The sequence below is a fragment of the Euprymna scolopes genome, chromosome 13 (assembly GCF_053919585.1).
Source record: "Euprymna scolopes isolate OS-2025 chromosome 13, ASM5391958v1, whole genome shotgun sequence".
Lineage (NCBI taxonomy): Eukaryota > Metazoa > Mollusca > Cephalopoda > Sepiida > Sepiolidae > Euprymna > Euprymna scolopes.
In genome coordinates, this window is record NC_136494.1 from 94260891 (window position 1) to 94287120 (window position 26230).

The 26230-nt window shown below is 29.5% G+C and overlaps 1 protein-coding gene across 1 annotated transcript in view; it reads right to left on the reverse strand.

The window, feature by feature from the left end:
- The window catches only part of LOC145292089 (VPS35 endosomal protein-sorting factor-like), a 78707-nt gene that overhangs the window by 49236 nt on the left and 3241 nt on the right, over positions 1-26230 (reverse strand). Inside the window, exons 2-11 of the mRNA XM_080138165.1 lie at positions 25173-25263; positions 21120-21326; positions 20199-20346; positions 17733-17806; positions 11791-11919; positions 10049-10133; positions 7355-7429; positions 3856-4000; positions 1903-1996; positions 495-572 (exon numbers count right to left, since the gene is read on the reverse strand). Of these exons, the coding sequence (XP_079994291.1) occupies positions 495-572; positions 1903-1996; positions 3856-4000; positions 7355-7429; positions 10049-10133; positions 11791-11919; positions 17733-17806; positions 20199-20346; positions 21120-21326; positions 25173-25263 (1126 nt within the window). The remainder of the gene's footprint in view (positions 1-494; positions 573-1902; positions 1997-3855; positions 4001-7354; positions 7430-10048; positions 10134-11790; positions 11920-17732; positions 17807-20198; positions 20347-21119; positions 21327-25172; positions 25264-26230) is intronic.

A 26230-nucleotide genomic window follows, 5' to 3' on the forward strand; every position in this document is an offset into this window, starting at 1 on the left:
TATCATGGATTTCTCCTTGACACTGGAATCAAGCAGTGCAGATTCAGGAAAGATGTGGTTAGAAATTGTGCAACCCTTGCTTCACAATTACATGTGCAGCCATCCTCACAGGAGGTATCCATTGTCTCTTAAGGCAGAACGAAGGCAATTACTTAATAGATACAGGTTATCATACTATGCGTGGATGGTTTAGTTAGAAGCAACTCTTATAAAAGGTATCCACATAGTTAAGTTGAATAAAATATAGTTGGAGTTTGTATCTGCTTCATCCTTCTTTTTTAAGAACATGTAACAATTATCTACTTCAGACGAAAATAAACATTTAAAGAGAATATGTTTAACCTTTATCAATAAGAAAAAAAGTGGTAGATAACAACATAGACCACTGTTTAGGAAGTATCCAACAATCTTGGTAATGTCAGGTATTCCTGCTTGTGATATATGGTAAAAGATATATAAAGAAAATAAAAATTAAGATCGTATGTTGCACTTACTTGGTGGTAAGTGAATAAAAAGTCATCAAAACAAGGCATCAGATGGTCTTTAAAACCAATCGCAACATTAGCCGCAACCTAATAGAAAGAAACAAAAATAGTACATTGTAGCAAATGAACAAAAAGTATAGAATGGACAAAAATACAAGATGAAATACTGCAATAAATATGTAACGGTTTATTTATGTACATTTATCAGAGGAAAGAGTTCATTGCTGCTTTCACTAGTGAGAGCCTTCTTACTCGAGATGCTCCAAGCTGTGGTTATCTAACTCAACAAAGATAAAAAGTTTTCTTTTTGTTCAGGAGTTTACTTTTAAAACATCATAATAAACTGAGACAAAGAGGTGAAAAGAGTCTAGTTGCTTGGACACATCAAAGTACTGCAGATAAGAGAACAATCTCAACATGCAAAAATTTTGAATATACATGCGCAGTTGTTTTGCTTTTAATTTATTTATTCTAATTGGAAACATAATAATAATAATAATAATTGTTACTGGTAAAATAATAATAATAATAATAATAATAATAATAATAAATTATTACTGGTAAAATATTATAACAGTAATTTAATAATATCAAACAAGTGCCAGTTCACACTTCAACAATAATTATTTTTTGTGAAACTATTGAGACAGACATCCTATAACTTCCAACTCCTGACATCAAACACATTCTAACCGAGTGATTATACATAATTTTTTTCTTTTCTTTCTGGAGATGAGGTTTACCTAAAAAATTCAAAATAATCTATTCACATTTAATTGCACACAAGACATCCAAGAAAACTCTTTACAAAAAACACAACCATCCTTGCCGTCTGATTTTGCGACTACGTCTACCCATTCTTGAGGCATTGCTCATTCAACCCAAAAAAACGAACATCAACCACCGGACCAGGTTTGAGGGTGGGGATGGCACGTTCAAATGTTTATAGGCACATCATCTGATCAGTCAATTCACCAATGAACATCTACTATACCACAGTATCTGAAGACAACCCATGTAGGTTGAAATTGTTAGTATGTTTGGCAAATTTATTTATTCTCTTGCAGAAAATTTGAGAAAATTAGCCTGCTATATTAAAAAAAAAAAAAATGGACAAAAATAAAGAATATGCAGAACTTAGTGCTGATATTCAACCAGCCCTGTAAAATTTAAAGAATGCTGCCCAAGTATACAAACTTTATATATTACTGTTGTTATTATATTGACAATACTGTTTTTTTTTTAAATAAAATGTTATTTATTACATGATAATGGTGGATGATTGCAAAGAATCACCTTTCCTGATTAATCAGAATTGCATCAACATGAAGATGCTTAGAAATTTAAAAAAAAAAAAGAAAAGAAAAATGAACCAAAAATTGAAAACACAAGAAAAGAATATGAAAAGGGAACCTACTCGACACAAGTAGCACCTGGCATAAGCAGCCACCAATGGGTCCCCAATACCACGGGTCATTTCGGCTAACCTCTTTATAGATCTCAAGTGTTCTCTAGAGGAAGAAGAGAAAAGAAACAATTTTTAAATATACTCTTTCTTTAAAAAATATTACAATTACTCTTGAAACTTGCAATAAATAAAATCTATTAAAAATAAATATTAAAAAAAAAAATTAAAAAAATAATAATTTCAATAAAAACTAATTTTAAGTTTCTAAATGTTATGGGGTATGATCAACCCATTTCAAGAATAACTGTATTTACCAAGACAAATAGAGTTACATCTAAAAGTCGTAGCAATGATTTGTGACAGTTATCGCCCTAGAGTCATAACATACTTCTGTAAGAACATGGTTGTTAATGCACTTTTCTTTAATCATATGTTTCTCTTGATTATTATTGCAAGGTCACAATAGTAAAGTTTTTCATTTTATTTTTTGTATTTTCAAACCTAAGATTTCTGTATCATTTTGATTATTCGGACTACTGATCTCATCTTGAGATTAGGAAGCCAAAGAATCAAAATAATACGAATAACCAATTCTCATCTAAAAAATTCAGAAATGTACTAACATTTCAGAGTCAAGATAGGTTCATGTTTTAAAAATGTCTTTGTTTTAATTGTTATTTTACGACAAAAGATATGCTTGGGGAAAATTTACCTGGGGGAAAAATTTTAAAATATTTAAAAAAAAAAATGTCTAAGCTCTCTTTTTTCATAGAATACAAGCATGTCCATTGCAGAAAAATGTGAAGGCATGCACATTGGTTGAAACACAGTAAAAATATAAAGGTTAATGAAAATAGTTAAAAAAACAAAAAAACAATGTAAATAATTATTCTCTAAAATTCTGACAAATATTATTAAATAAAAAAAAAAAAAATGATGCATTGTGGCAATTAATAACATAAATAAAATTATTTAAAAAAAAAATCATAATGACATATCACATACATAGGCAATGTTTCATTTAATAAAGCATTAAAATACGTCTTCACATTTCTGAATATATTTTCAGATAAAAATTGATAATTCAAACTACTTTTCTCATCTTAGATGTAATTCTCACAATATTCCTTCAAACATTCAAGTTTTAAGTAATTCACAACTGTATTTTTAGTAATGCCTGTACTGAGGATTGAACCTTCAACCTCCAGGAGACTGACACTAAGAATTGATTATTAGTTTGCACTTTTATTTGTTGCATCATGGATCCTGGTGGACAATTTTAATATGAATGTAAAGAGCCTTAAACCTATTCTTATTTTAGATGTGTAAGCTTAGTACTGATATATATTTTTGTGTTTCTTCAGATTAACCATTATATCTAAAAAAGAAAATTGTACAAAAATTTTTTATATACTTACCTGTTAGGTTAAAAAAAAGACACTAAAATTATGCAAATTCATTCAGTATTTTTGTTTTTAAAAAATAAATCCATGTGCAAATTTAGAAAACCATTTATAACATGGAGGCGATTGACTCTTTCCTTGAATTAAAGTTTGAGTTATGTCCCTTTGTCACTGATCTTAATGAAATCTGAAAATGGTCACCAAGCGATTTTAAAGATATAGTTTAAAAAAAAAAAATAAATACTGGATAAATTTGCATAAGTTTTAGCATACTATTTTATTTTCACTTAACATGTAAGTAAAGAAAAAACTTTTTCTGCTATTTTGTTTATTTTCTTTTCACAAACAAAAGTTCTAAATATTGAAGCAAACCAGAAGAATCACCATATTTGTTTTCACAGATTCCCAAGTTGGACAAGATGTACTTGAAGAAGGTCGGAGGTTACCTTGGCCAAAACATTGTAAGAATAATATCCAAGATGAGAACAGTAGTCTAAACAAATTATGTCCTCAGTTGTTTTAAATAGATATGAGAATAATAACTATCCAATTTGCTTACTTGTCATCTAAATAATTGTAACACTTCAAAATAGCAGCTTCCACATAAAATCGAGGGATGAGTTCACGGATTGATGCAATCTTAAAGAACCAATTGTGACAGATTTCTTTTGCAGCTTCAGGAACTTCTGCCGACGTGAAATTTTCTGATAAAAATAAACATTATAATTATTAAAAACGTAAGAACTTCTGATCATGTTTTGAATCAAACAAACCTAGGTTTTTGCCTAGGATTCCTAATATTACAAAAACAAAAATCAAGAAAAATTATATCTTTCCTTCAGCTATGGATTAAATAGTAGGGGAAACTAGACCCTCAAGTCTTGGTTGTGCAATTAGTCTGAAACACTGAAATGACCAGTCTTACTCTGTTTATCTCAACATTGTTTCCAGTTTTCCTGGACTTCTTGCCACTGGAATCAAGCAATGTCTATTCCAGAGAGGTGTGGTTGAGGATTTTTGCAAAACTATAGATTCCCCATGCAGACAACCTTATAGGGAGTATCCATTATCTCTTAATATGGAAAAGAAGCCATTTTTATATATAAATGAAACTTTAAAAAAATAGCTTGTTCAATATTTTGCAGATTTCTATCCAAGTTGAATGTAGAAAGGTCCACCAACTTAATTTTTTAATATAGAGGTGAACAAGTCCTCAGGATGTTAATTCCAGGAGGATTATCTTACACCCCCCCCCCTCTCCAAAAAAGATGAAGTTTGTTAAAAGAAAAAAAAGTTTATCCTTCGAAAATTTGGGATCTTAAAATATATATAAACGTTAATCATTTACTTGAAACATTTTTGTAATGGATTAAAAAAATCTTTCTCACAAATAAAGTTTTTTTATAATGAAAAAAATATATTTTTAACGTAAATTTTGAAAAAAGTTCAAGCTCAATGAATACCTTTTATTGGGTTCCAGAGCATACATAGTGTAACATAATAATTCTCCAAGTTCCAAATATCAAGTTTTCTAAGTTGGTCATTTATTACTTTTCAAAAAGTATTCATTACAATATTGTTTCATACTGCGATTAATAAATCTTCAAAATTATATTATTGCTGCATATTTAGTCACATACTCATCAGATGTTTACCTTAAAATGAAAGATAATCTTTGATACAAGAAGGACAGCAGAGTGTGTTAGTTACATGAACCATGTAAGTTATCCAAAATGATGTTTTTATAAGTTTTTTAAGGTAAACATCTGATGAGTCCATGACTAAATATGCAGCAATAACATCATTTTGCAAACTTGTCAGTCGCAATACGAAACAATATTGTAATGAATACTTTTTGAAAAGTAATAAGTGACCAACTGAGGAAACTTGATATTTGGAACTTTGGAAAATTATTATATTATACTATATATATATATATATATATATATATATATATATATAGTTTTTTATTCACAAGAAGTTTAGATAGGTCATTGGTACCTTCGGTTTCAGACCTGATAATAGGAGACCGTTTTAGATACCCATATCAAGCCCCCTTCAGCCAATATTCATCCGTTTTATAACCAGAATTGGAATCATATAGATACATTACAAGATCACATTCAAATCTTGCTTTTCTGAACAACTTAAAATTCAAATAATAAAATTTTAAAAATTGTTCGTTTAATGTTTTAGACGCTAAAGAAAATAGAAAAACAAAACGAAAAAGAAAGGGGGGAAAAAAGGAAAAGAAAGAGGAATTTTATATGCTTAAAATTTTTCCGTTATATGTTATTTCAATGTACTTGAACTGTTTATCATATCCCCTATAAAAATATCTTTTTTATTCTATCAATTTTAAACTAGGACGCTGGGAAAATGATGGGATCCTTCTACCGCTCCAGAAGATATCTCACTACTGATGCAATTCTCTATCTGTATAAAAGCCAAGTATGTCCAAGGATGGAGTACTGCTGCCACATCTGGACAGGAGCTGCTAAAAACAGCCTATCCTGTCTTGACAGAGTACAAAATAGACTTCGTGGTTTAGTGGGGGATGCCCTTTTCTCTTCCCTGCAACCTCTCTCCCACAGAAGAGATGTTGCAAGCCTGCCTTTGTTTTATCGTTATTTCCATGGCAGGTGCTCGTCTGAGCTCCAATCCCTCGTCCCCCCCTCGCCAATCTTTCATGAGAAACACCCGTCTGGCTGAAACTACTGTCAGTAATTTTCCCCACTCTTTATCTGTGCCTAAATCCAAACGTAGATTCCATGAGCAAAGCTTCTTTCTTAGAACTGCACGCCAGTGAAACTCTCTGTCGCTTGCCTGTTTCCCACCTGACTACAACTTGGACGTTTTCAAGTCCAACATAAACAAACTCCTGACAAACTGCCCCCTTAAGTAAGACACTCTATCAAAAGCCCTAATACTAATGATTACTACAATACTATCTCATTGATTACTGTACACGCAATAACCCTTATCCCTGAGTGGCCTTCGGGCCTTGATATGTGGTGACCCCCATGTAAAAAAAAAAAACAAACTATTATCAGGTTTGAAACCAATGGTACCAATGACTTATCTCATCTAAGCTTTCTGTAAATAAAAAGTATAAATAATATTTTCTTATTTGCATAATTTTTCCTTATAATAGAGTACTCTGCTGGAATCCTTTTTTCCAAAAAAAAATATAACTAAGTATATATATTATATATATTCAGGCAGACATTGTTAAAAACAAAAAAAGCTTCAGTTTAGTTTATATCTTTTTTTTATTTTTTTCAATTTTTCATATTATTTTTTTTGTATATACATTGAATGTATGGATGTATGGTCTAAGCATTTTTTCTTCTCAAAGTGTCCGTGGTTTGAACTTTTTGTGAAATCGTCTTCACATCATCAGGAATGTGTGTTAGTCTCGGTAAGGAATTATGGGAAGATTTATTAAAATAGTAGTTGGAACGCAAGCAAGGTTCATCGGGACTGCTGAGGGCATTGGTGTGGTAGGGGAAAGTGAGAAGAGCATATTCTAAGGTCAATAGCAGGAACATGTGGGTGTGGGGGAGGGAAGGAGTTAATCAAGGCATTTGAGTGTATTGTACTATTCTGAAAATGTTACCTGATTAAAGGTAGGTTTTTGTGTTTTGATATAAATAGCTTCCAGGATTTTAAGTTTCTTTACATTTTAAACTGCGGAGACTTTGAGAAGAAAAAATTTAGACCATACATTCATACATTCGATGTATATACAAAAAAGATATGGAAAATTGAAAAAAATAAAAAAAGATATTGCTAAATAGAAGCTTTCTATTGTTTTTAACAATGTCTGCCTGAATGAAAAAGATGCTGCCTAAATACATGCAATATATATAACAAAAGTGTCATATACCCCAAATGTAAATTTATTGTTGTTAGATCAAATTTAGAGTTTTTAATGAGAAACTAATTTACAATTACTTGCTTATAATCACAGGCATATACATAAATTGATATTTTTAAAGTGATTGAAAATAAAAAGGTCCAAACATGAATTCAGAAATGATCAAATCTTAACTTACCTGGTAAAGTAACGGGCTGTGAACCAGGGGAGGTAACTACAGCTTTATCTTTCAGACGATCATAAACTAATCTTCCTGTAGAAGTGTAAAAATAAAAACATATTTACAATTTGTTTAAAGTCATTTTGATATTTGATATATACTTTATTATAATGCATACAATCTTGTGACTAAAATGATAAAAAAAACTAATGCCAAAATATAAATAAAATATAAAAAAAACATTGAAAAAGATTAATAATTTTTTAAATGACAATTATTAGACTATTGTGTTAAGATGAAAATGAATCGAAGAGCATATAATAATAATAGACAATAAAATTGAGTAAAGCAACCATCCGATATGTTATTTGGATTCCAAACTTAATGACCAAGTTAAGTGTATTTCAAAGTTTGTGCTACTTTGACAGTGATAAAGTTATTTCTAAAAATTCACTTAGTTACATTGTCAAACAGAAAAAATTTGATTCATGCTGCATCTTTCTACTCCAGTAGTTTCTTCCCCAGAACCGCTAGACTCTGGAATTCCATTCCAGGATCCTGCTTCCCTAACTGTACTGACATGCAGAAGTTCAAGTGCAACGTGAACCGACATCTTGCTGCCCAAATCCCTACATAGTGCCCCAGTAGTTGCTGACCCTGATAGTAGCCCCCTACACCAAAGTGGCAATGTGCCTTGTTTGGGGTGAAAATGTAATAAAAAAAATAAATAAAATAAATAAATTCAACATATGATCATATATATGTGATTGGACGCTTCCAATATTTTTCCTGATTCCAATACAATTACCGATTCCAATTCCTTATAAATCTCTAAATATTTAACTATAAAATGAGTATATTGTCCCAATAACCATAAAAACCCATGTTAAACATAAAATAAACATTAAAGCACTTGTTTAGGTGGGTGATCTATTGATTTTAGTTTTACTGGAAGTTTAAATCAATAAATATTATTATTGTATTATTACTACTAGCAATGGAAGATTTTTTTTTAAAAACAAAATCAAATAAAGAAAAGATAATTAAAGGAATCGTTTTTGGTATCGGAAAATAGGCACAATTTTTTCCGATACCCGATTCTGATTAATCATTCCAACACTAATATATTTTATAGAGGGAATTAGAATTTCAATAGAGGGAATTTATTTCAACTATCTTAAGATATAGCAGCATGCCAAAAGAGATGAACTGAACTTAAAACAAATTTTATAATGGAGCTAAATAAGGAATATCTGCCTTACTCACAACAAAAATGCTAGTTTTATTTTGGTGTATTTAACTTCTCCCTCCCCCCCTATTTTTGCTGATGAGGAGACTATGTTTAAAGGACAAAACTTTTGTTAAATTATTGTCGATTTCAATAAAATGGATGATTTCCGAAATGATCGTACAATCGAGTTTTGTTTGTTTTTCCTTTTGAGACTGATGTTTAATTCACAATTATCAATCGTTTTACTCAATATCTATCTATATATATATATCTATATCTATATATATATGGGGAAATATGTTTATTAAATTATATTTCACCTTTTATTTATACCAATTCTTTAATTTATAAAGCTTGATGTAACTACAGGGCATATAACAAATACATCTTTTTTTTTTTTTTTTTTTTTTACACAGGCATCACCACATTATCAAGGCCAAGAGGCCACTCAAGGATAAGGGTTAAAGAGTGTACAGTAGAAATTGGACAATATAGTAATCATTAGTAATGAAAATTCGTTAAATTTGATAACTTATAAGAAACGGCTCATCAAGAACTTATTAACGTTAGACTTGAACACAACCATATTGTAGTCAGCCGGAAAGCAGGAAAACAGAAGACAATTCCACAGGCGTGCAGTTCTAAAAAAGAAGCTTTGTTCATGGAATCTACATTTAGGTTTAGGCACAGATAAAGAGTGGGGGGAATTATTGATAGTGTATTCAGCTAGACGAGTGTTTCTTGTGAAAGTTAGTCTATACTCCAAATTTCAAGATGTTGACCATCTTACCATTTATTTCTGTAAAAATAGCTTCCAAGGAGACAAAATTGAAAAAAAAAAAAGTTAATCTAGGCAGAAATAAATTGAGTAACTTCCAAACATGCATAAATATCTATTTTTAGTTTGCACTCAATTTTTAGCCTTTTTTTATCCATCTGGCGATAACTCAGATAGTGACAACGAAAACTAAAGCATTAAATAACGACTAAGGATGAAGTGTTGAATGTTTTGCTTCTGATTACAATTGAGGGTACCAAAGTCATTTTTTTTTTATATTTTTGAAATCATTACTATATACCAAATAATAATCAATAGAGAATATGAAATCTGCATGAATTAAAATATCATATTTAAGTGCATATTGCCATCGGATAAAGTCAGGCGGCCGGTTAGCTTCAAATAAATAAAAAAGAAAAGAAAAAAACGAAAAAATAAGAGAAAAAATAGAAAAATAGATAAAAAATAAAAACTAGAAAGAATAAAAAATAAATAAAATGAATAAATAAAAAAAAAAATGAAAAAGTATGAAAAACATGAATAAAAAAAGGTTTAAAAAAATAAAAAATTAAAAAAAGAATGAGTAAAAAAAAAAAAAAAAAAAAAAAAATTAAAAATGTAAAGTCAATTCTTTTAAAATACCAGGAGTCAGAGTCAAGCATTCCACAGCACTGTTGTATTAAAAGAATCCTTAATGTCTTACCAAATGTATCAAGTATGTCTGTGACCAAAACGAACTTGCTGGGGTAAAACTGAATGACCGACACAACAGATAACAGTTTCGAACACTGGAAATGAAAAAGACAAAAATACATCTTCACAATAAAGGAAAAAACCTAGTGCTATTAGTAAAAATTATAAAAACTAGAAAATAACTGCACCCTCGAAATGCAAATATTTAATAGTTTTATGAATATATATATATATATAAAAAGGTTGCTACTTTTAAAATAAAATGTATACACATAGCTGTTGCTTTGTATGTATATATATATATATATATATATATATATATATATATTAGTAGTAAGTTATAAAAATATATATGGCAACTTTTATAACTTACTACCTAACTCTACCTATGTATTGAGCACTGTTGAAGTAAATAAAATTATACTTTTGTATATTGATTCATGTAATCAAATGAAGTAGTCATATATATATATATATATATATATATATATATATATATATATATATATATATATAAAATCAGTAACTCTCTATTTTCCAAGCAGAACTGCCAATCAATAATGACTGATAAATATAAACGAGATGAAGAAATTTATCCTTAAATTATGTGTTGGAACGAAAATAGCCAGATTTGGACTTTAAATAATATTCCTAAACAGAACAATTGAAACAATTTTATTACTAATAACTAGGGCTGTGACAACAGAATATTCTTTTCATTCTTTTGACTCAAGTATATATCCGACACAGTAAGACACAATTAACCAAGAACCACAATCAGTCTATATAAAAACATAAGATATTAATAGATATATACTCAAGAGTCAATGAAAAGAATATGCTGTTGTCACAACCCTACTAATAATTAATAACATAAAGCTAATTATTAAAATAGATTTTCTTTAATGTAAAATAGAAATGAAGTAACTTCTTTAATGTAAATTTCCTTGGAATAAATAGTATATGTAGAAATCATACTTGTATAAAAGTTCATTTTCAATGTGAAAATTAAGTTCTGAAACAATGTATCTATTGTATATATTAATCAAATTGTGAACAAACAAACAGAAAGTAATATGCCTTTATTATAATAGATAAATGAAAAAATTTTTAAACTATTTTCTTAATATCTCATTTCTTGTAGAGTTTTATTTGTAACTGCGTTGTTTTATGAGCTAAAATATAAATCTTAGACAACTTTACTCTTGAGCTCAGAATGGGTGGAACAGGTCCGATTTCCAAACAACAGAGTTAACCCCGCTGTTTTCTCAAAACGATCTTGAATGCAAGCATCAACAAGTGGGCCACTTTTGGTAAGCAGAACTGATGCTGTGGGATGAACCAATGTCCAGTTAAGGTGCCTAATGTGATGCCCATAACATCCCTGAAAGGTGTCGGTCGATATAGACAGCCAGATAGTGGCCACAGAAGTGTGAATCTGCTAAGGAGTGTGTAACAACACACCAACCAAATCAATTGGCCCCAAAAATGGATGGTGCTGGAGCGCCAGACTATCGCGGCAAGGAGCAATTACCGTTTTGCTCTGAAACGATGCCACGACGAGTAGGAGGGCGCCATGGCGAGCATAAAAGCCTAGCGTGCTAGCTCAGGTTGAATTTTTAATTATTTTGTTTTATGAGCTAAAATGTAAATCTTAGATAACTTTGTAATGAAAATAAAGAAAACTAAGTTGAAACTTTCATAAAACTGTTATAATCATGGACTTATAACGACTGGAATTTCCACACAAACCTGTATTGCAATTTTGAGTGATTTTACTCTGTGATCCTTTTCCCAAGCCGAAACTAAAGCTTGATTCAGTTCATCAATTCCCTTTACATATTCTTGCTGGCTAAGATCAAGCATTTCTTGAACAGAACCCTGGCAGAAAAAAAAAAAAACAAATATTATAGAATGTGGATGTAAAAAAAAACAAAACAAATATTATAGAATGTGGATGTAAAAAAAAACAAAACAAATATTATAGAATGTGGATGTAACAAAAAAACAAATATTATAGAATGTGGATGTAAAAACAAAAAAAAAAAACAAACAAATATTATAGAATGTGGATGTAAAAAAAAATAAACAAATATTATAGAATGTGGATGTAAAAAAAAACAAAACAAATATTATAGAATGTGGATGTAAAAAAAAAAAATATTATAGAATGTGGATGTAAAAAAAACAAATATTATAGAATGTGGATGTAAAAAAAAACAAATATTATAGAATGTGGATGTAAAAAAAACACAAATATTATAGAATGTGGATGTAAAAAAAACAAAAAAACAAATATTATAGAATGTGGATGTAAAAAAAAATAAACAAATATTATAGAATGTGGATGTAAAAAAAAAATATTATAGAATGTGGATGTAAAAAAAACAAATATTATAGAATGTGGATGTAAAAAAAACAAATATTATAGAATGTGGATGTAAAAAAAACAAATATTATAGAATGTGGATGTAAAAAAAACCCAAATATTATAGAATGTGGATGTAAAAAAAAAAAAAAACAAATATTATAGAATGTGGATGTAAAAAAAAAACAAATATTATAGAATGTGGATGTAAAAAAAAACAAAACAAATATTATAGAATGTGGATGTAAAAAAAAAACCCAAATATTATAGAATGTGGATATAAAAAAAACAAAAAACTAAACAAATATTATAGAATGTGGATGTAAAAAAAAACAAAAACCAAATATTATAGAATGGGGATGTAAAAACAAAAAAAAAAAAAACAAATATTATAGAATGTGGATGTAAAAAAAAAACAAATATTATAGAATGTGGATGTAAAAAAAAAAACAAAACAAAGATTATAGAATGTGGATGTAAAAAAAAAAAACAAATATTATAGAATGTGGATGTAAAATAAACAAAAAAAAACGAAATATTATAGAATGTGGATGTAAAAAAAAAACAAAAAAAAAACAAATATTATAGAATGTGGATGTAAAAAAAAACAAAAAAAAACAAATATTATAGAATGTGGATGTAAAAAAAAACAAAACAAATATTATAGAATGTGGATGTAAAAAAAAATATAGAATGTGGATGTAAAAAAAACAAAAAAACAAATATTATAGAATGTGGATGTAAAAAAAAAATAAACAAATATTATAGAATGTGGATGTAAAAAAAAACAAAACAAATATTATAGAATGTGGATGTAAAAAAAAAACAAATATTATTAAATGTGGATGTAAAAAAAAACAAATGTAGAATGTGGATGTAAAAAAAACAAATATTATAGAATGTGGATGTAAAAAAAAACAAATATTATAGAATGTGGATGTAAAAAAAACAAATATTATAGAATGTGGATGTAAGAAAAACAAACAAATATTATAGAATGTGGATGTAAAAAAAACAAAAAAAAGAAATATTATAGAATGTGGATGTAAAAAAAACAAAAAAAAAACCCAAATATTATAGAATGTGGATGTAAAAAAAAATAAACAAATATTATAGAATGTGGATGTAAAAAAAAAATATTATAGAATGTGGATGTAAAAAAAACAAATATTATAGAATGTGGATGTAAAAAAAACCCCAAATATTATAGAATGTGGATGTAAAAAAAAAACAAAACAAATATTATAGAATGTGGATGTAAAAAAAAAACAAAACAATTATAGAATGTGGATGTAAAAACAAACAAATATTATAGAATGTGGATGTAAAAAAAACAAACAAATATTATAGAATGTGGATGTAAAAAAAAAACCCCAAATATTATAGAATGTGGATGTAAAAAAAAAAAAAAACAAATATTATAGAATGTGGATGTAAAAAAAACAAAAAACAAAACAAATATTATAGAATGTGGATGTAAAAAAAAACAAAAAAACAAATATTATAGAATGTGGATGTAAAAACAAAAAAAAAAAAAACAAATATTATAGAATGTGGATGTAAAAAAAAACCCAAAATATTATAGAATGTGGATGTAAAAAAACAAAAAAACAAATATAGAATGTGGATGTAAAAAAACAAAACAAAAAAAGAAATATTATAGAATGTGGATGTAAAAAAACAAAAAAAAACAAATATTATAGAATGTGGATGTAAAAAAAATATATAGAATGTGGATGTAAGAAAAACAAAAAAACAAATATAGAATGTGGATGTAAAAAAAAATAAACAAATATTATAGAATGTGGATGTAAAAAAAAAACAAAACAAATATTATAGAATGTGGATGTAAAAAAAAAAACCCAAATATTATAGAATGTGGATGTAATAAAAAAACAAATATTATAGAATGTGGATGTAAAAAAAAACAAATATTATAGAATGTGGATGTAAAAAAAAAACAAATATTATAGAATGTGGATGTAAAAAAAACAAATATTATAGAACGTGGATGTAAAAAAAAAACAAAACAAATATTATAGAATGTGGATGTAAAAAAAACAAAAAAAAGAAATATTATAGAATGTGGATGTTAAAAAAAAACAAAAAAAAAAACAAATATTATAGAATGTGGATGTAAAAAAAAATAAACAAATATTATAGAATGTGGATGTAAAAAAAAATATAATAGAATGTGGATGTAAAAAAAACAAATATTATAGAATGTGGATGTAAAAAAAAACCCCAAATATTATAGAATGTGGATGTAAAACAAATATTATAGAATGTGGATGTAAAAAAAAACCAAATATTATAGAATGTGGATGTAAAAAAACAAAACAAATATTATAGAATGTGGATGTAAAAAAAAACCCAAATATTATAGAATGTGGATGTAAAAACAAAAAAAAACAAACAAATATTATAGAATGTGGATGTAAAAAAAAACAAAACAAATATTATAGAATGTGGATGTAAAAAAAAAAAACAAATATTATAGAATGTGGATGTAAAAAAAACAAACAAATATTATAGAATGTGGATGTAAAAAAAAAACCCAAATATTATAGAATGTGGATGTAAAAAAAAACAAATATAGAATGTGGATGTAAAAACAAACAAATATTATAGAATGTGGATGTAAAAAAAAAACAAATATTATAGAATGTGGATGTAAAAAAACAAAACAAATATTATAGAATGTGGATGTAAAAAAAAAAAAATATTATAGAATGTGGATGTAAAAAAAAACAAATATTATAGAATGTGGATGTAAAAAAAAAACAAATATTATAGAATGTGGATGTAAAAAAAACCCCAAATATTATAGAATGTGGATGTAAAAAAAAACAAATATTATAGAATGTGGATGTAAAAAAAAACGAATATTATAGAATGTTGATGTAAAAAAAACAAATATTATAGAATGTGGATGTAAAAATAAACAAATATTATAGAATATGGATGTAAAAAAAACAAAACAAATATTATAGAATGTGGATGTAAAAAAAACAAAAACAAATATTATAGAATGTGGATGTAAAAAAAAAATATTATAGAATGTGGATGTAAAAAAAAAATATTATAGAATGTGGATGTAAAAAAAACAAATATTATAGAATGTGGATGTAAAAAAAAACAAATATTATAGAATGTGGATGTAAAAAAAACAAATATTATAGAATCTGGATGTAAAAAAAAAAAAAAAAAAATTATCTCCTACCCTAACCCCCCACCCAAAAAAACCCAAAACTTTGGTTTGTGTCACAGCTAATCATCATGAAGCATCTAGGATGGAAAAACAGAAATCAAACCCTGGCGTTATGCAGGGGTTAAAAATAAAAAGATAACAAATAACTTATACCAAATGCAACAAAATTTTCTTTTGTATTTACCTATACAAGTTTCAGATGTGGATACCGATTACAAGATTCATTATCTATGAATTTTTTATCGTCACTTTTAATCCATCATTCAAGTCACATTCTAAGATTGTGGTTGATGCATTTGGAAGTTGCTTGCTAATTTTAGGCTTAAAAGAAAAAAAAAAAAAAAAAAAAAAAACTTACCCTAATTCGACTTGCAACCATTCTGGACATGGGTTTTTATAGTTCCTCTACTACCCCTCCCCACCTTTTTACAAATTGATATTGCTGCTGCTTGGTTTTATCATATTCACTTTAAGTTTTACAAACTGACATGTTTTGGATGGCTTTCGGAAATAGACTTCCAAACTTACTCATCTCTGACCAGGTCTTTATTTATCCCTCTTTCTCTTAAATCTATTATTATCACTTTCTCCCATGTTTTCCTTGGCAATCCACTGCAAACTGACCATGCTACTTCAACTGTTCTACATCTGCTAACCCATGTTTTACATATTTTTACTCAGTAAATGTTGTCTTTTGAACTTATTTCCCCAATATGCTTATGCTAACATGTTATTTACAGTTTTCACAGTTGCATATAATTACATTGGAAAATAAAACATACTTTAACATATTACTTTTAGAAAGAAATTTCACAGAGTGTACTAGCATTAATCAAGGACAGGAAAATGGAACACTACAAAAAAATACCCCACCAGTGACACTACTCCTAAAAACTATTCTTTGAAAAAAATTATGCCTGACCATCAGTAACCTTCTTTGTTCTCAACATGATTAATCCTCACATACTGCCTTCTAATATCTATTTGCGAAGAAAATCAAAAGGAGAAATAAGGTTTTGAGTTTTTGAAAACTCAGATTGAATAATACGGTTGAGCAAGAACTTATAGATGCTAGGGCAATGGGCATTACATGATCAGTCGTTTGACTGGACTGGGCCTTTCTAAACTTCTATCTAGCCAAAGTAGAAGAATTGCTCAGTCACCACCAGGATCTCATCCTGAAACATCACCGGCTTATTGGTGACCCCATTTCCATTTTTTTTTCTTTTTTTTTACCCCTCTGCATGGAGTTGCAGTCGGTGAATTTGTGTGACCCCGCCAACAGGACAATTTAACATTATGAACCTATCCTATGATAAATACTCCTTATAATACTCCTCATAAATATCAACTGATTTTCAATCAGCTATAGTAATTGTTGTTTATAAAATTCTCAAATCAACTTTCTTCTGTTTACAAAAAAATAAGTGAGTTTTCCCCCAATCCCTAGAAAATTTACATCTTACTATATCTTTTATGCATACATCGCTGTGTTGCACATTTACATCCAAACTATTTACATTCCTTGGATTTTAACAAACTATAAAAGAATATAAAATCTAATTTATAAAACTCACTATGTTTGTGTGTGTGTGTGTGTCTGTGTCTCCATTTTTTTTTTTTAAGTGCATCTACAGCGAGACAAAAGCTTACAAAGAGGCACAAGGTAGGTCAAATGATCACATTTTTGTAGACTGGTAAAAATAGCTGCTAAGGGGTCCAAATCAAAAACATTGAAACTTGAGAGGCATAAGTCGACTAAACGTGTTATTTATACGAATGCGCAAATACATATTTATACATTAGTCTATTTATTTTTTTACTATTTCTTATCCATTTGAATGATAGCTCAAATGATAATGATTAAGGATGGAGTGCTATATGTTTTAGTTTCGATTCTAGCTGATGTTACTCAAGTCATATTTTTTTTTTTTACTTTTGAAATCATTACTATATATCGGATACAATATAAAATATAATAGTCAATAGCAAATTGGCTTCATAATAATAAATACAACATTGGCATAAATTAAAATATCATATTTAAACTATTTTACGACCGGGCATCCAGCTCGCATTCCATAAAATAAAAAATTCATAAAAATGTTTCCTTACCTCTTCAAAATCATCCAGCTGTTCCAAACGATTTTTAACTTTATCAGTCACGGTAGTCTGCGTTTTGATAACGACTAGACAAACAAAAGAATATTTCTCATTAAATTGCTTGGTAAATGCATTATTGTGCATGTTTACAAGTATTTGTTCATATTTTTTTTTTTACAAGGAAATCACCTTTTATCAAGGCCCAAAGGCCACTCAAGGATGAGGGTTAATGAATGTAAGGTTGTAGCTTAGTAATCGTTAATATTGTAGATTGGGTAGAATTTGAATTATTTAAGAGGATGACTCAACAAGAACTTGTTTACATTGAAGGTAAGGGTTACCATATTCTGCTCGGCCGAGAAGCAGGCCAGTGGAACAGAGTTCCACAGGTGGGCAATTCTAGAAAAGAAACTTTGTTCATGGAAGCTGCATTTAGATTTAGGCACAGACAGAGAGTGGGGAAAATCGTATATAATAGTTGTAGCTAGCCAAGTGTCTTTTGTGAAAGTTTAGCAAGGGGGGTACCATAGATTGGAGCTCAGACGAGCACTTGCCATGAAAATAATGATAAAACAGAGACAAGCTCGCAACGTCTCTTCTGCAGGAAAGAAGTTGCAGGGAAGACAAAAGGGCATCACCTACTAGGTTTTAAAGCCAGTTTTGAACTCTATCAAAGCAGGATAGAGAAAGCCAAGCATCTCCTACCCAGATGTAGCAACAGTACTCCATCTTAGGATGTACTTGGCTCTTATACAGGTAGAGGATTGCATCAGCAGTGAGATACCTACTGAAGCAGTAGAATGATCCAACCATTTTTCCAGCCATCTTGGCAACAGATTTGATGTATGTGTTCCATTCAAATCAGGAATGAAAATCAATCCCAGATATGTGGATAGATATTTTAAAAGAATATAGGTACATTCAGATATCCAGGGTTGATCTAATAAGGTTGGACTGCAGAAACTCTAGGTGAAAGTAGGGGGCGGGTGATAATTGGATGATATTTCAATCTAACATCATAGTCTGTAACAGTTGCATTATTTTCACACAATGTCTATTATAATGCAAGTATCAAGGTTAACAGAAAAAATAGATAAAAACTCCAACAAGTCTCAATGATAGGAAAGAAGTTTTACTAAACAAAAGATACAAGGTGGACAGAGTAGTTTAGCAATCACTAGGTTGAGCTAGAAAATCCAATAAGTTGTCATTCTTTCATAGGAAAAACAATGCCATTCTCTTTAATTAGGTACGAGATAATATAGGTATGGTGACATTTGTTTTTTGCCCCTATCTATATTTAAATTTCTTGATTATTTTTGTACTTTAATGTTTCATCAAGAAAAAAAAACCTTAATACATACACCCAAATTTCAATGTCAGAAATCAACTTTTAGTTTCTGAATAACATTACATCTACACTATTTATAGTTTACTATGACAGCTATCATTATTATTTAATGTCCATTTTACATATTGATATGCATTGGATGGCTTTTAGAAATTGACTTCCAAACAACCTATATCTCCCAAAGTCTTTATTTATCCTTCTTTTTTTCAAGTTCATCCCTACTGCTTCCATCCATGTTTTCCTAGGCCCTCCCTAGTGAACTGACCTTGCTACCGCAAATGTTCTACATCTAACCATTCTTTAACATGGCAAGTCATCTGTCATCTCCTTATACTGTCCATATACATTTGTAAGTAAATTCACAGAAGGAAAACAGAAAAGAAATTCTGCATTTTTACTATTTACTTTTTACTATTGTGACATCAAGTAGTTTTTCTATGTATTTTACATTGAAAAGTAGAGGTACAAGTCTGTTGAAATAAATACAAATCTAAAGATGCCATTAAAAAATGAAATCTGAAAAATTTCCTGACTCCCCACCTCCAAGGCAAGTAGTAAGCTTAAAAAGAAAATTGTTTTGATTTAATATCTCTAAACAGAGGTGAGTAGTTGGCTAAAATAAATATAATTCTTAACTTCAAAATTGGTAAAGAAAAAAATGCAGACTTCAAATTCGCAAAACAGTCACCGAACTCATCATCTTTGAGATGATGAGGCAAATGAAAAAAAAAAGAAAAAAAAAAAGCAGCAAATTCTAGATCATTTATTTAAAATAAAAAAAACAAGACAAAAAAAAAACAATGGTTGATTCTTTGATGATTAAAAAAAACAAAGAAAAAAAAAAAAAAACAATAACCGATGGCTGACTACCAGATCAATTAAAAATTATTTATTTTTTAAAACTAATTTATGACTCAAAAGTTTTTCTTTTATCCCTCTTCTGAAAGAAAAAGACCATCTGTCTGATTCTCAAGTCATTAATTTTTTTTAAACCCCTCTGTCTGATTCCAGACTTTTCGAAAACATGATCATTTTCTCATTTCTGCCTAAAAGAAATATATTTCGCACAATGTAATTAAAAAAAAAAAAAATCACATGAATTCTATTTTGGAAATATAAACTCTTACCTTTTTCTTTGTCCGAGGTTGATAAGAAACTTGTTGTGATGGATAACTTTTCTGACGTTGTATATTTAGCAAGAATATTTGCTTTCTTACATGACCAGGGTTCAAAAGAATCATCATAATTCTCTGCTATTGTTAAACTTTTTCGTTCCTACAAGAGAAGTGGTATATAGAAATATACTACATTTCTGAATTTATAACATCAACTATAACTTTGCTATATAGAATTGACTTATTTTAAACAAAGAAATGCCATCAAATTAGACATCTTTAATCATGTTTAATTAGCGTTCATTAATATAAAAAAATTAAAAGTAAAGTGTGTATTTGCTTTATTAGTACAGTTCTTAATTCAATATACAGAAATATTGGAAATTTGTCAGTATTAGTTGGGTTTTTAATACTGTTATATGAAGAGTTGCCTCTGCTTGTCGGGTTTGGCTGACGTAATTTAAGCTGTTGAGTAACTCAGAGTTATCTCCCCTTTGATTGTTTACGTGTAATTGTTTTCTTTGTGTCTCATCATGTAAATAAAGCAGACATGGCTTCTCCGTCTATGTATAAAACGAAAATCAGATTACGTTTTAATTGATGTATTTCTTTTGTAAACCATTAATATGACTTCCAATATGAATTTTATTTGAAACACGCAAGATATGTTTTTTTATTTAATTCATATTAACTATCAAAGGTTATTAATTAACTAATTAATTAACCTACAAGAATAAGGCCAAACAGGGTTAAAACACTTAGTTCAATATATAAAATAAGATCAAGTAGGGTTTACATACATTTTAATTCAATATACATTATAAGGTCAAACAGGGTTCATACACTTTTAATTCAATATATAGAAAAAGGTCGAACATAATTTACACATGTTTAATTCAAGATATAAAATGGAAAGAATAAAAGCAAAATTACCTTAAAGTTAGTTATTTTTGGTTTCTGAGACATTGCCTCAGCTTCAGCAGCAAACATTGACAATGGATCACAGCCATCAAATTCTACATTCAGTGGATCAAGGATAATACTTAGTGGATCCGAAATAGCTTTATGTCCTTTCTCTGAACTAATTGAAGATGATCTTGAGGTTAGTCCACGTTTATCAACAGATTTCACTTCTGTTACCTGTAAAATAAAGACAAATAAAGACAAACATAACAAACCAATAACAAAGACTATTTTTCTTATTATGTATGTTAAGTTTATGGAATAAAATGAGTAGTATTAAACAAAGAAAATTAAATGAAGTAACACTGATATTGGTAGGGAAACTGAATTCCTGAATAAATAAGATTGTTATTCTCCACATTTTCATTTATTAGAATGTTTTATTCGATTTCTATTCAAATAGATATAGTGGTACATAAAAAATTAAAAGATATTATAAAATGTTTCTATAACACTGTAGCATAATAAAAAATATTTATAATTTAAAAGGAAAAGATATAATAACAGTGACTGACAAGTACTGAACAAGTTCCTGATGTAACTAAATGACATGTTACTAAATTCTGTGATTTTATCCCAGCTATAGTCTTAAGGAAATGCCGTATTGAGCTGGTTCCTGTTCTCTCCAAACTCTACAACAAATACCATACCAAATCTTGCTTCCTGATAGCAGGAAAATTGCCTCTGTGGTACCAGTGTTCAAGAATTCTGGTGAAAGAACTGATTCACAAAATTATTGCTTCCATCAATCTTCTCCCATTCAATCTTTAATCAATTTAGCGATAGTTCACCACCTTATTAATGCTAAACGTCTTCCTGATCAGTATTGATTTAGGCAAGCCCATTCTACTATGGATATTTTAATGGTTATCTCTGAACACATTTATGATATACTGGTGAAGCTAGAGTGATAATGCTTGATATATCAAAAGCCTTGAGAGTTCTTGATCTTGTGCCGTCATTTTACTAGAGCATACACTTGTATATTGTTCTCCAGTTCTCTTTTCTCACACCTCAATGTTGCTCCCAATTTATTTTTTTAACACACTTGTACATTGGCCCCATTTCTCCTTTTCTATACATTTCATTGAAATTGTACACAGGATGTCCTCATAGTATAAAGGGTTAGCGTAAATATCTTAAAAATATCACAGACAACGTTCTGCCATTTTTTTGATACTTTAAAGGACACTTTTGTATCTAACTAAAACTTGGAACTCTTATTAAAATGTGTACTTATGAACGTTTGTAGGAATCAAATTCTTGAAAGTTTTTCCAAAGACGCAAATAGTTGGAATTGGTTAAAACATTAACACCCCCTCTCTTAATCTTAATTTAAAAAAAACATTTTCATGCCTTACTTTTCAGTAACTATGCTCAATGATTCAATGTAATTTTCCAGGTTGTTTATCCTTATAACAAACTAGCAGGGTTACCCAACATTACCCAGGTTAGATTGTCAATATGAAATATCATATTTAATATTCTAAGACTCTAGCAAATTGCTAGTCTTACTTTCATTCAATCATAGCTCTTATTCAGTAAGAGTGTTAACATTTATCTGTATAGTTGTTCTGTGAGTAAGATATCTAACTGACAACATCAAGGTTGCTGTTAAAGTAAATATAAATAAAAACTGATATATGCCAAATTGCTAGAGTCTTACCTTACTTAATGCAATCATAGCTCTTATTCAGTAAGATGTGTTTGCAAAGGTTTTTAATTATTTAAAAAAAAAAAAGAAGTGGATCTTGACCAAAATGCGGAAAATAGGAGGCTTGAGTGATTTAAGTAGAAATTTTCCTTTCTGGATTACAAAATGATAGAATTCTGCTAAAAATCAGAGAAGTCACATACAAGATTCAAGCAAACAAGCAAGGACACCCGGATGGTCCACAGAGTTTTATGATTATACACACTGCTGATCAAAAATTTAAGACCACTTAAAAATCTTTTTTAAAAAAACTTTTTTTTAAAGGATAGATTTTAAACTCTTCTGACTTAAGATTACCAATACTACAATCTAAAAGGTTATGGAAGCAAAAAGTTACATTCCAAAGACTTATTTTCAAAATTTACATTTTTAGTAAATTAGGCTTTTTACACATGATCAAAATTATAAGATCAGAGGCAAAAATTCTATTAAATTGTATGAAAATTGTATGAAAACATTCAACAATCAAACTTAATAATGAGTTCTACCTGCACTGCTTTTGATTACTTCAAGAATTCTTTGGGGCATGCTAGAAATAAGGGTTTCCATTAAGGTGTGGGGGATCCTGCTCCAGTTTCTGAAGATGGCTTCACGAAGTTCATTTTTTGTTGAATATTGTTTGCCATTTCGATAAGCCTCTCTTGTCATCTATCCCCAACCATTTTCAATTGGGTTCAAGTCCGGCGAGCATGCAGGATGTCCCAAGTAGAAAGTTCAAGGTCCATCTTGCAGTGTGGATTGCACCATTATTCCGTTGGAATAACCATCCATCCCCACACAAACAATGACCCTCCATTATCAAAGATGCTTTTTGTAGCATGCTAACATAACTAGCTGCTGTCTGATGACCCTGCACCACCTGGAGCTCCATCGTCCCTCTGTAAGAAAAGCCCCCCCCCCCCCATACCATTACAGACCCTCCACCACTATGATGTGTGGAAAAAATTTCAAGGGGCATGTTTTGGTGATGCCAATATCATTAGAAGCCATCAGGACCATCTAAATTGAATTTTTTCTCATCAGAAAACAGGACTTTCTTCCACTTCTCAACGTTCCAGGTTTGATATTCACGACCAAATCTTAAGCGGTCCACTTTGTGACATGGAAGCAATCGAGGAATTTGTGTATGCTTTTTATTTACCATGCCTTTTTGTTGTAAGTGTCGTCTGATGGTTATTGGACTGCAATCAGCATCTGTAACCACCTTAATTTGACTAGAAGAAAGTACTCTGTCATCCATAACAACCCGTCTGATTCTCCTACTCAATGCAGAAGAAATTTTGAGGGAGCCTACCAAAGGATTTTGCTTTTCCATAATTTTCAGTGTTCTTTAGAAAGTTGCAAATAACAGTTTTACTGCGATTTACCTTAGCTGCTATCGCTCGCTGTAACAAACCTTGCTTATGGAATCTTAGAATTCAAGAGCGCTCAACTTCGGTTAGTTTTCTTGCTTTAGGCATGGTAACACCTTTACACAGTGATTGCTAATCTCTAACTGAACTAAAAACATTAGAATTACCATAAATCTAACAATTTATACCCTTGGTCATAATTTTGATCATGTGTAAAAAACCTAATTTAATAAAAATGCAAATTTTTAAATAAAATTTTTTGAATGTACCTTTTTGTTCCCATAACTTTTAGATTGTAGTATTAGTAACCTTAAGTCAGAAGAGTTTAAAATCTATCCTTAAAAAGCTTTTTTTTTTAAAGATTTTTAAGTGGTCTTAAATTTTTGATCAGCAGTGTAGATTAATAAATAAGGAATCATTTCCAATTTAAAATCCAGTTAGTATTATGCATGTAAAATTGAGAAATATATGCTTAAAATGTGTCAACATTAAGGGAATACGGTATGTGGACCCACAATTGGGACCACTAAAGGACAAGTCAGAACACAGTATTGGTTTTTAAGATATATTGAGAAAGAAGTTACAAAGAAAAGTGGTGACATAAGTGAGGCTTACTTTTCAGTAGGATCTCGGTAGATAATCCCATTACCATTAAACCCCTCCCCTCCCCGAGAGTACTTAGCTCTTGACTAATATAGTATTTGGAAGAATCCATTAATAAGTAGGTAACAGTCACATAACAATAAGCTAAATCAAAACAAAATGACCACCGAATTTAACCTGATGTCATGTTTATCTGAAGAGGAAACTTGAATTTTCACTGGAAATGATTCCTCATTCAATAATATTTATTAATAATAATGTAAATTAATAATATTTAACAAAAACAACAGCATAAAACAATTGTCGATGCCTGTTATAAATAAAGATGATTTATATAATTTTAAATGTACTTACAGTTATAGCCTTGAGTGGATGAGTAAGAGCTGGTTCGGAATTTAACCGCTCTTTGTCCTTTTCTTTCACATAATCCTTTGGTCTTGGAAACCTGGAAAAGAAAAATCAGTTTTGACTATTCCATTACAAGAAAAATTCTTTAGATTTACCTGTCCAAATCTAGAAACACCATTTCTTGTTTGTTAAAATCATTCGACACCTGTAGCCGACGTGGGCTGACAGCCTTGATATAGCATGTTTGCATGCTGTCAGATCCATAGCATTTTGATAACCTTTATGTGGCCCTTTCTGTGTGTACCGGATTCTAAATAGAACTAAGGAAACCAATGCTAACAACAAAAGAAACCAAACAGATCGAAAATCGAAACATGAGGATTCATACAAATTAAAATTTCATTTCAGTTCTTAACTAATAATTCACAAGGAAAAAACTTTTTGCACATGTACCCCCTCAATGTAAGTAACCCTGGCGCACCCAACTGGCAGCAAAATCCCACCCCTTCATTGTAAAGGTCCCTAAATGTTTCTTCCTTTGGATAGCTGACTTTTGGGATTCTCTCTCTGCCATTTCCATGACTATACTAACATGCAGAGATTTAAATGTAATGGTAACAAACACCTTGTTGATCAACACCATATCCAGGTTGGTCCTTAGAAATCTGACACTATCATTGTTGTCCCTTATACTTCAGTGACAACATACTTTGTTCAAAGTGAATAAAAAAAAAAAATAAGGAAGAAAGAAAAGACAAAATGATCGGTAATATGGTGGCTAATTGGTTAACAACGTGAACTGACAACCTAGGTGTGACAGGTTTGAATCCAGTTTGCTCCACAGAAATACTTTCACTTAGGATGTTGGCAACCTTCACATGGTTCCTCCTGTAAGTAACCAATGTCATTCTAGAAAGAATTCTAACTAACTAGAAAGATACTGAGGAAATCAATACCAACAATAGCATCATCTGATTCATATGGAATGAATGAATGAATGAATCGGTAATATTTTCGAAAATTTAAGTTGCACATTCAAACTTTAACATAATTATGCAAACATT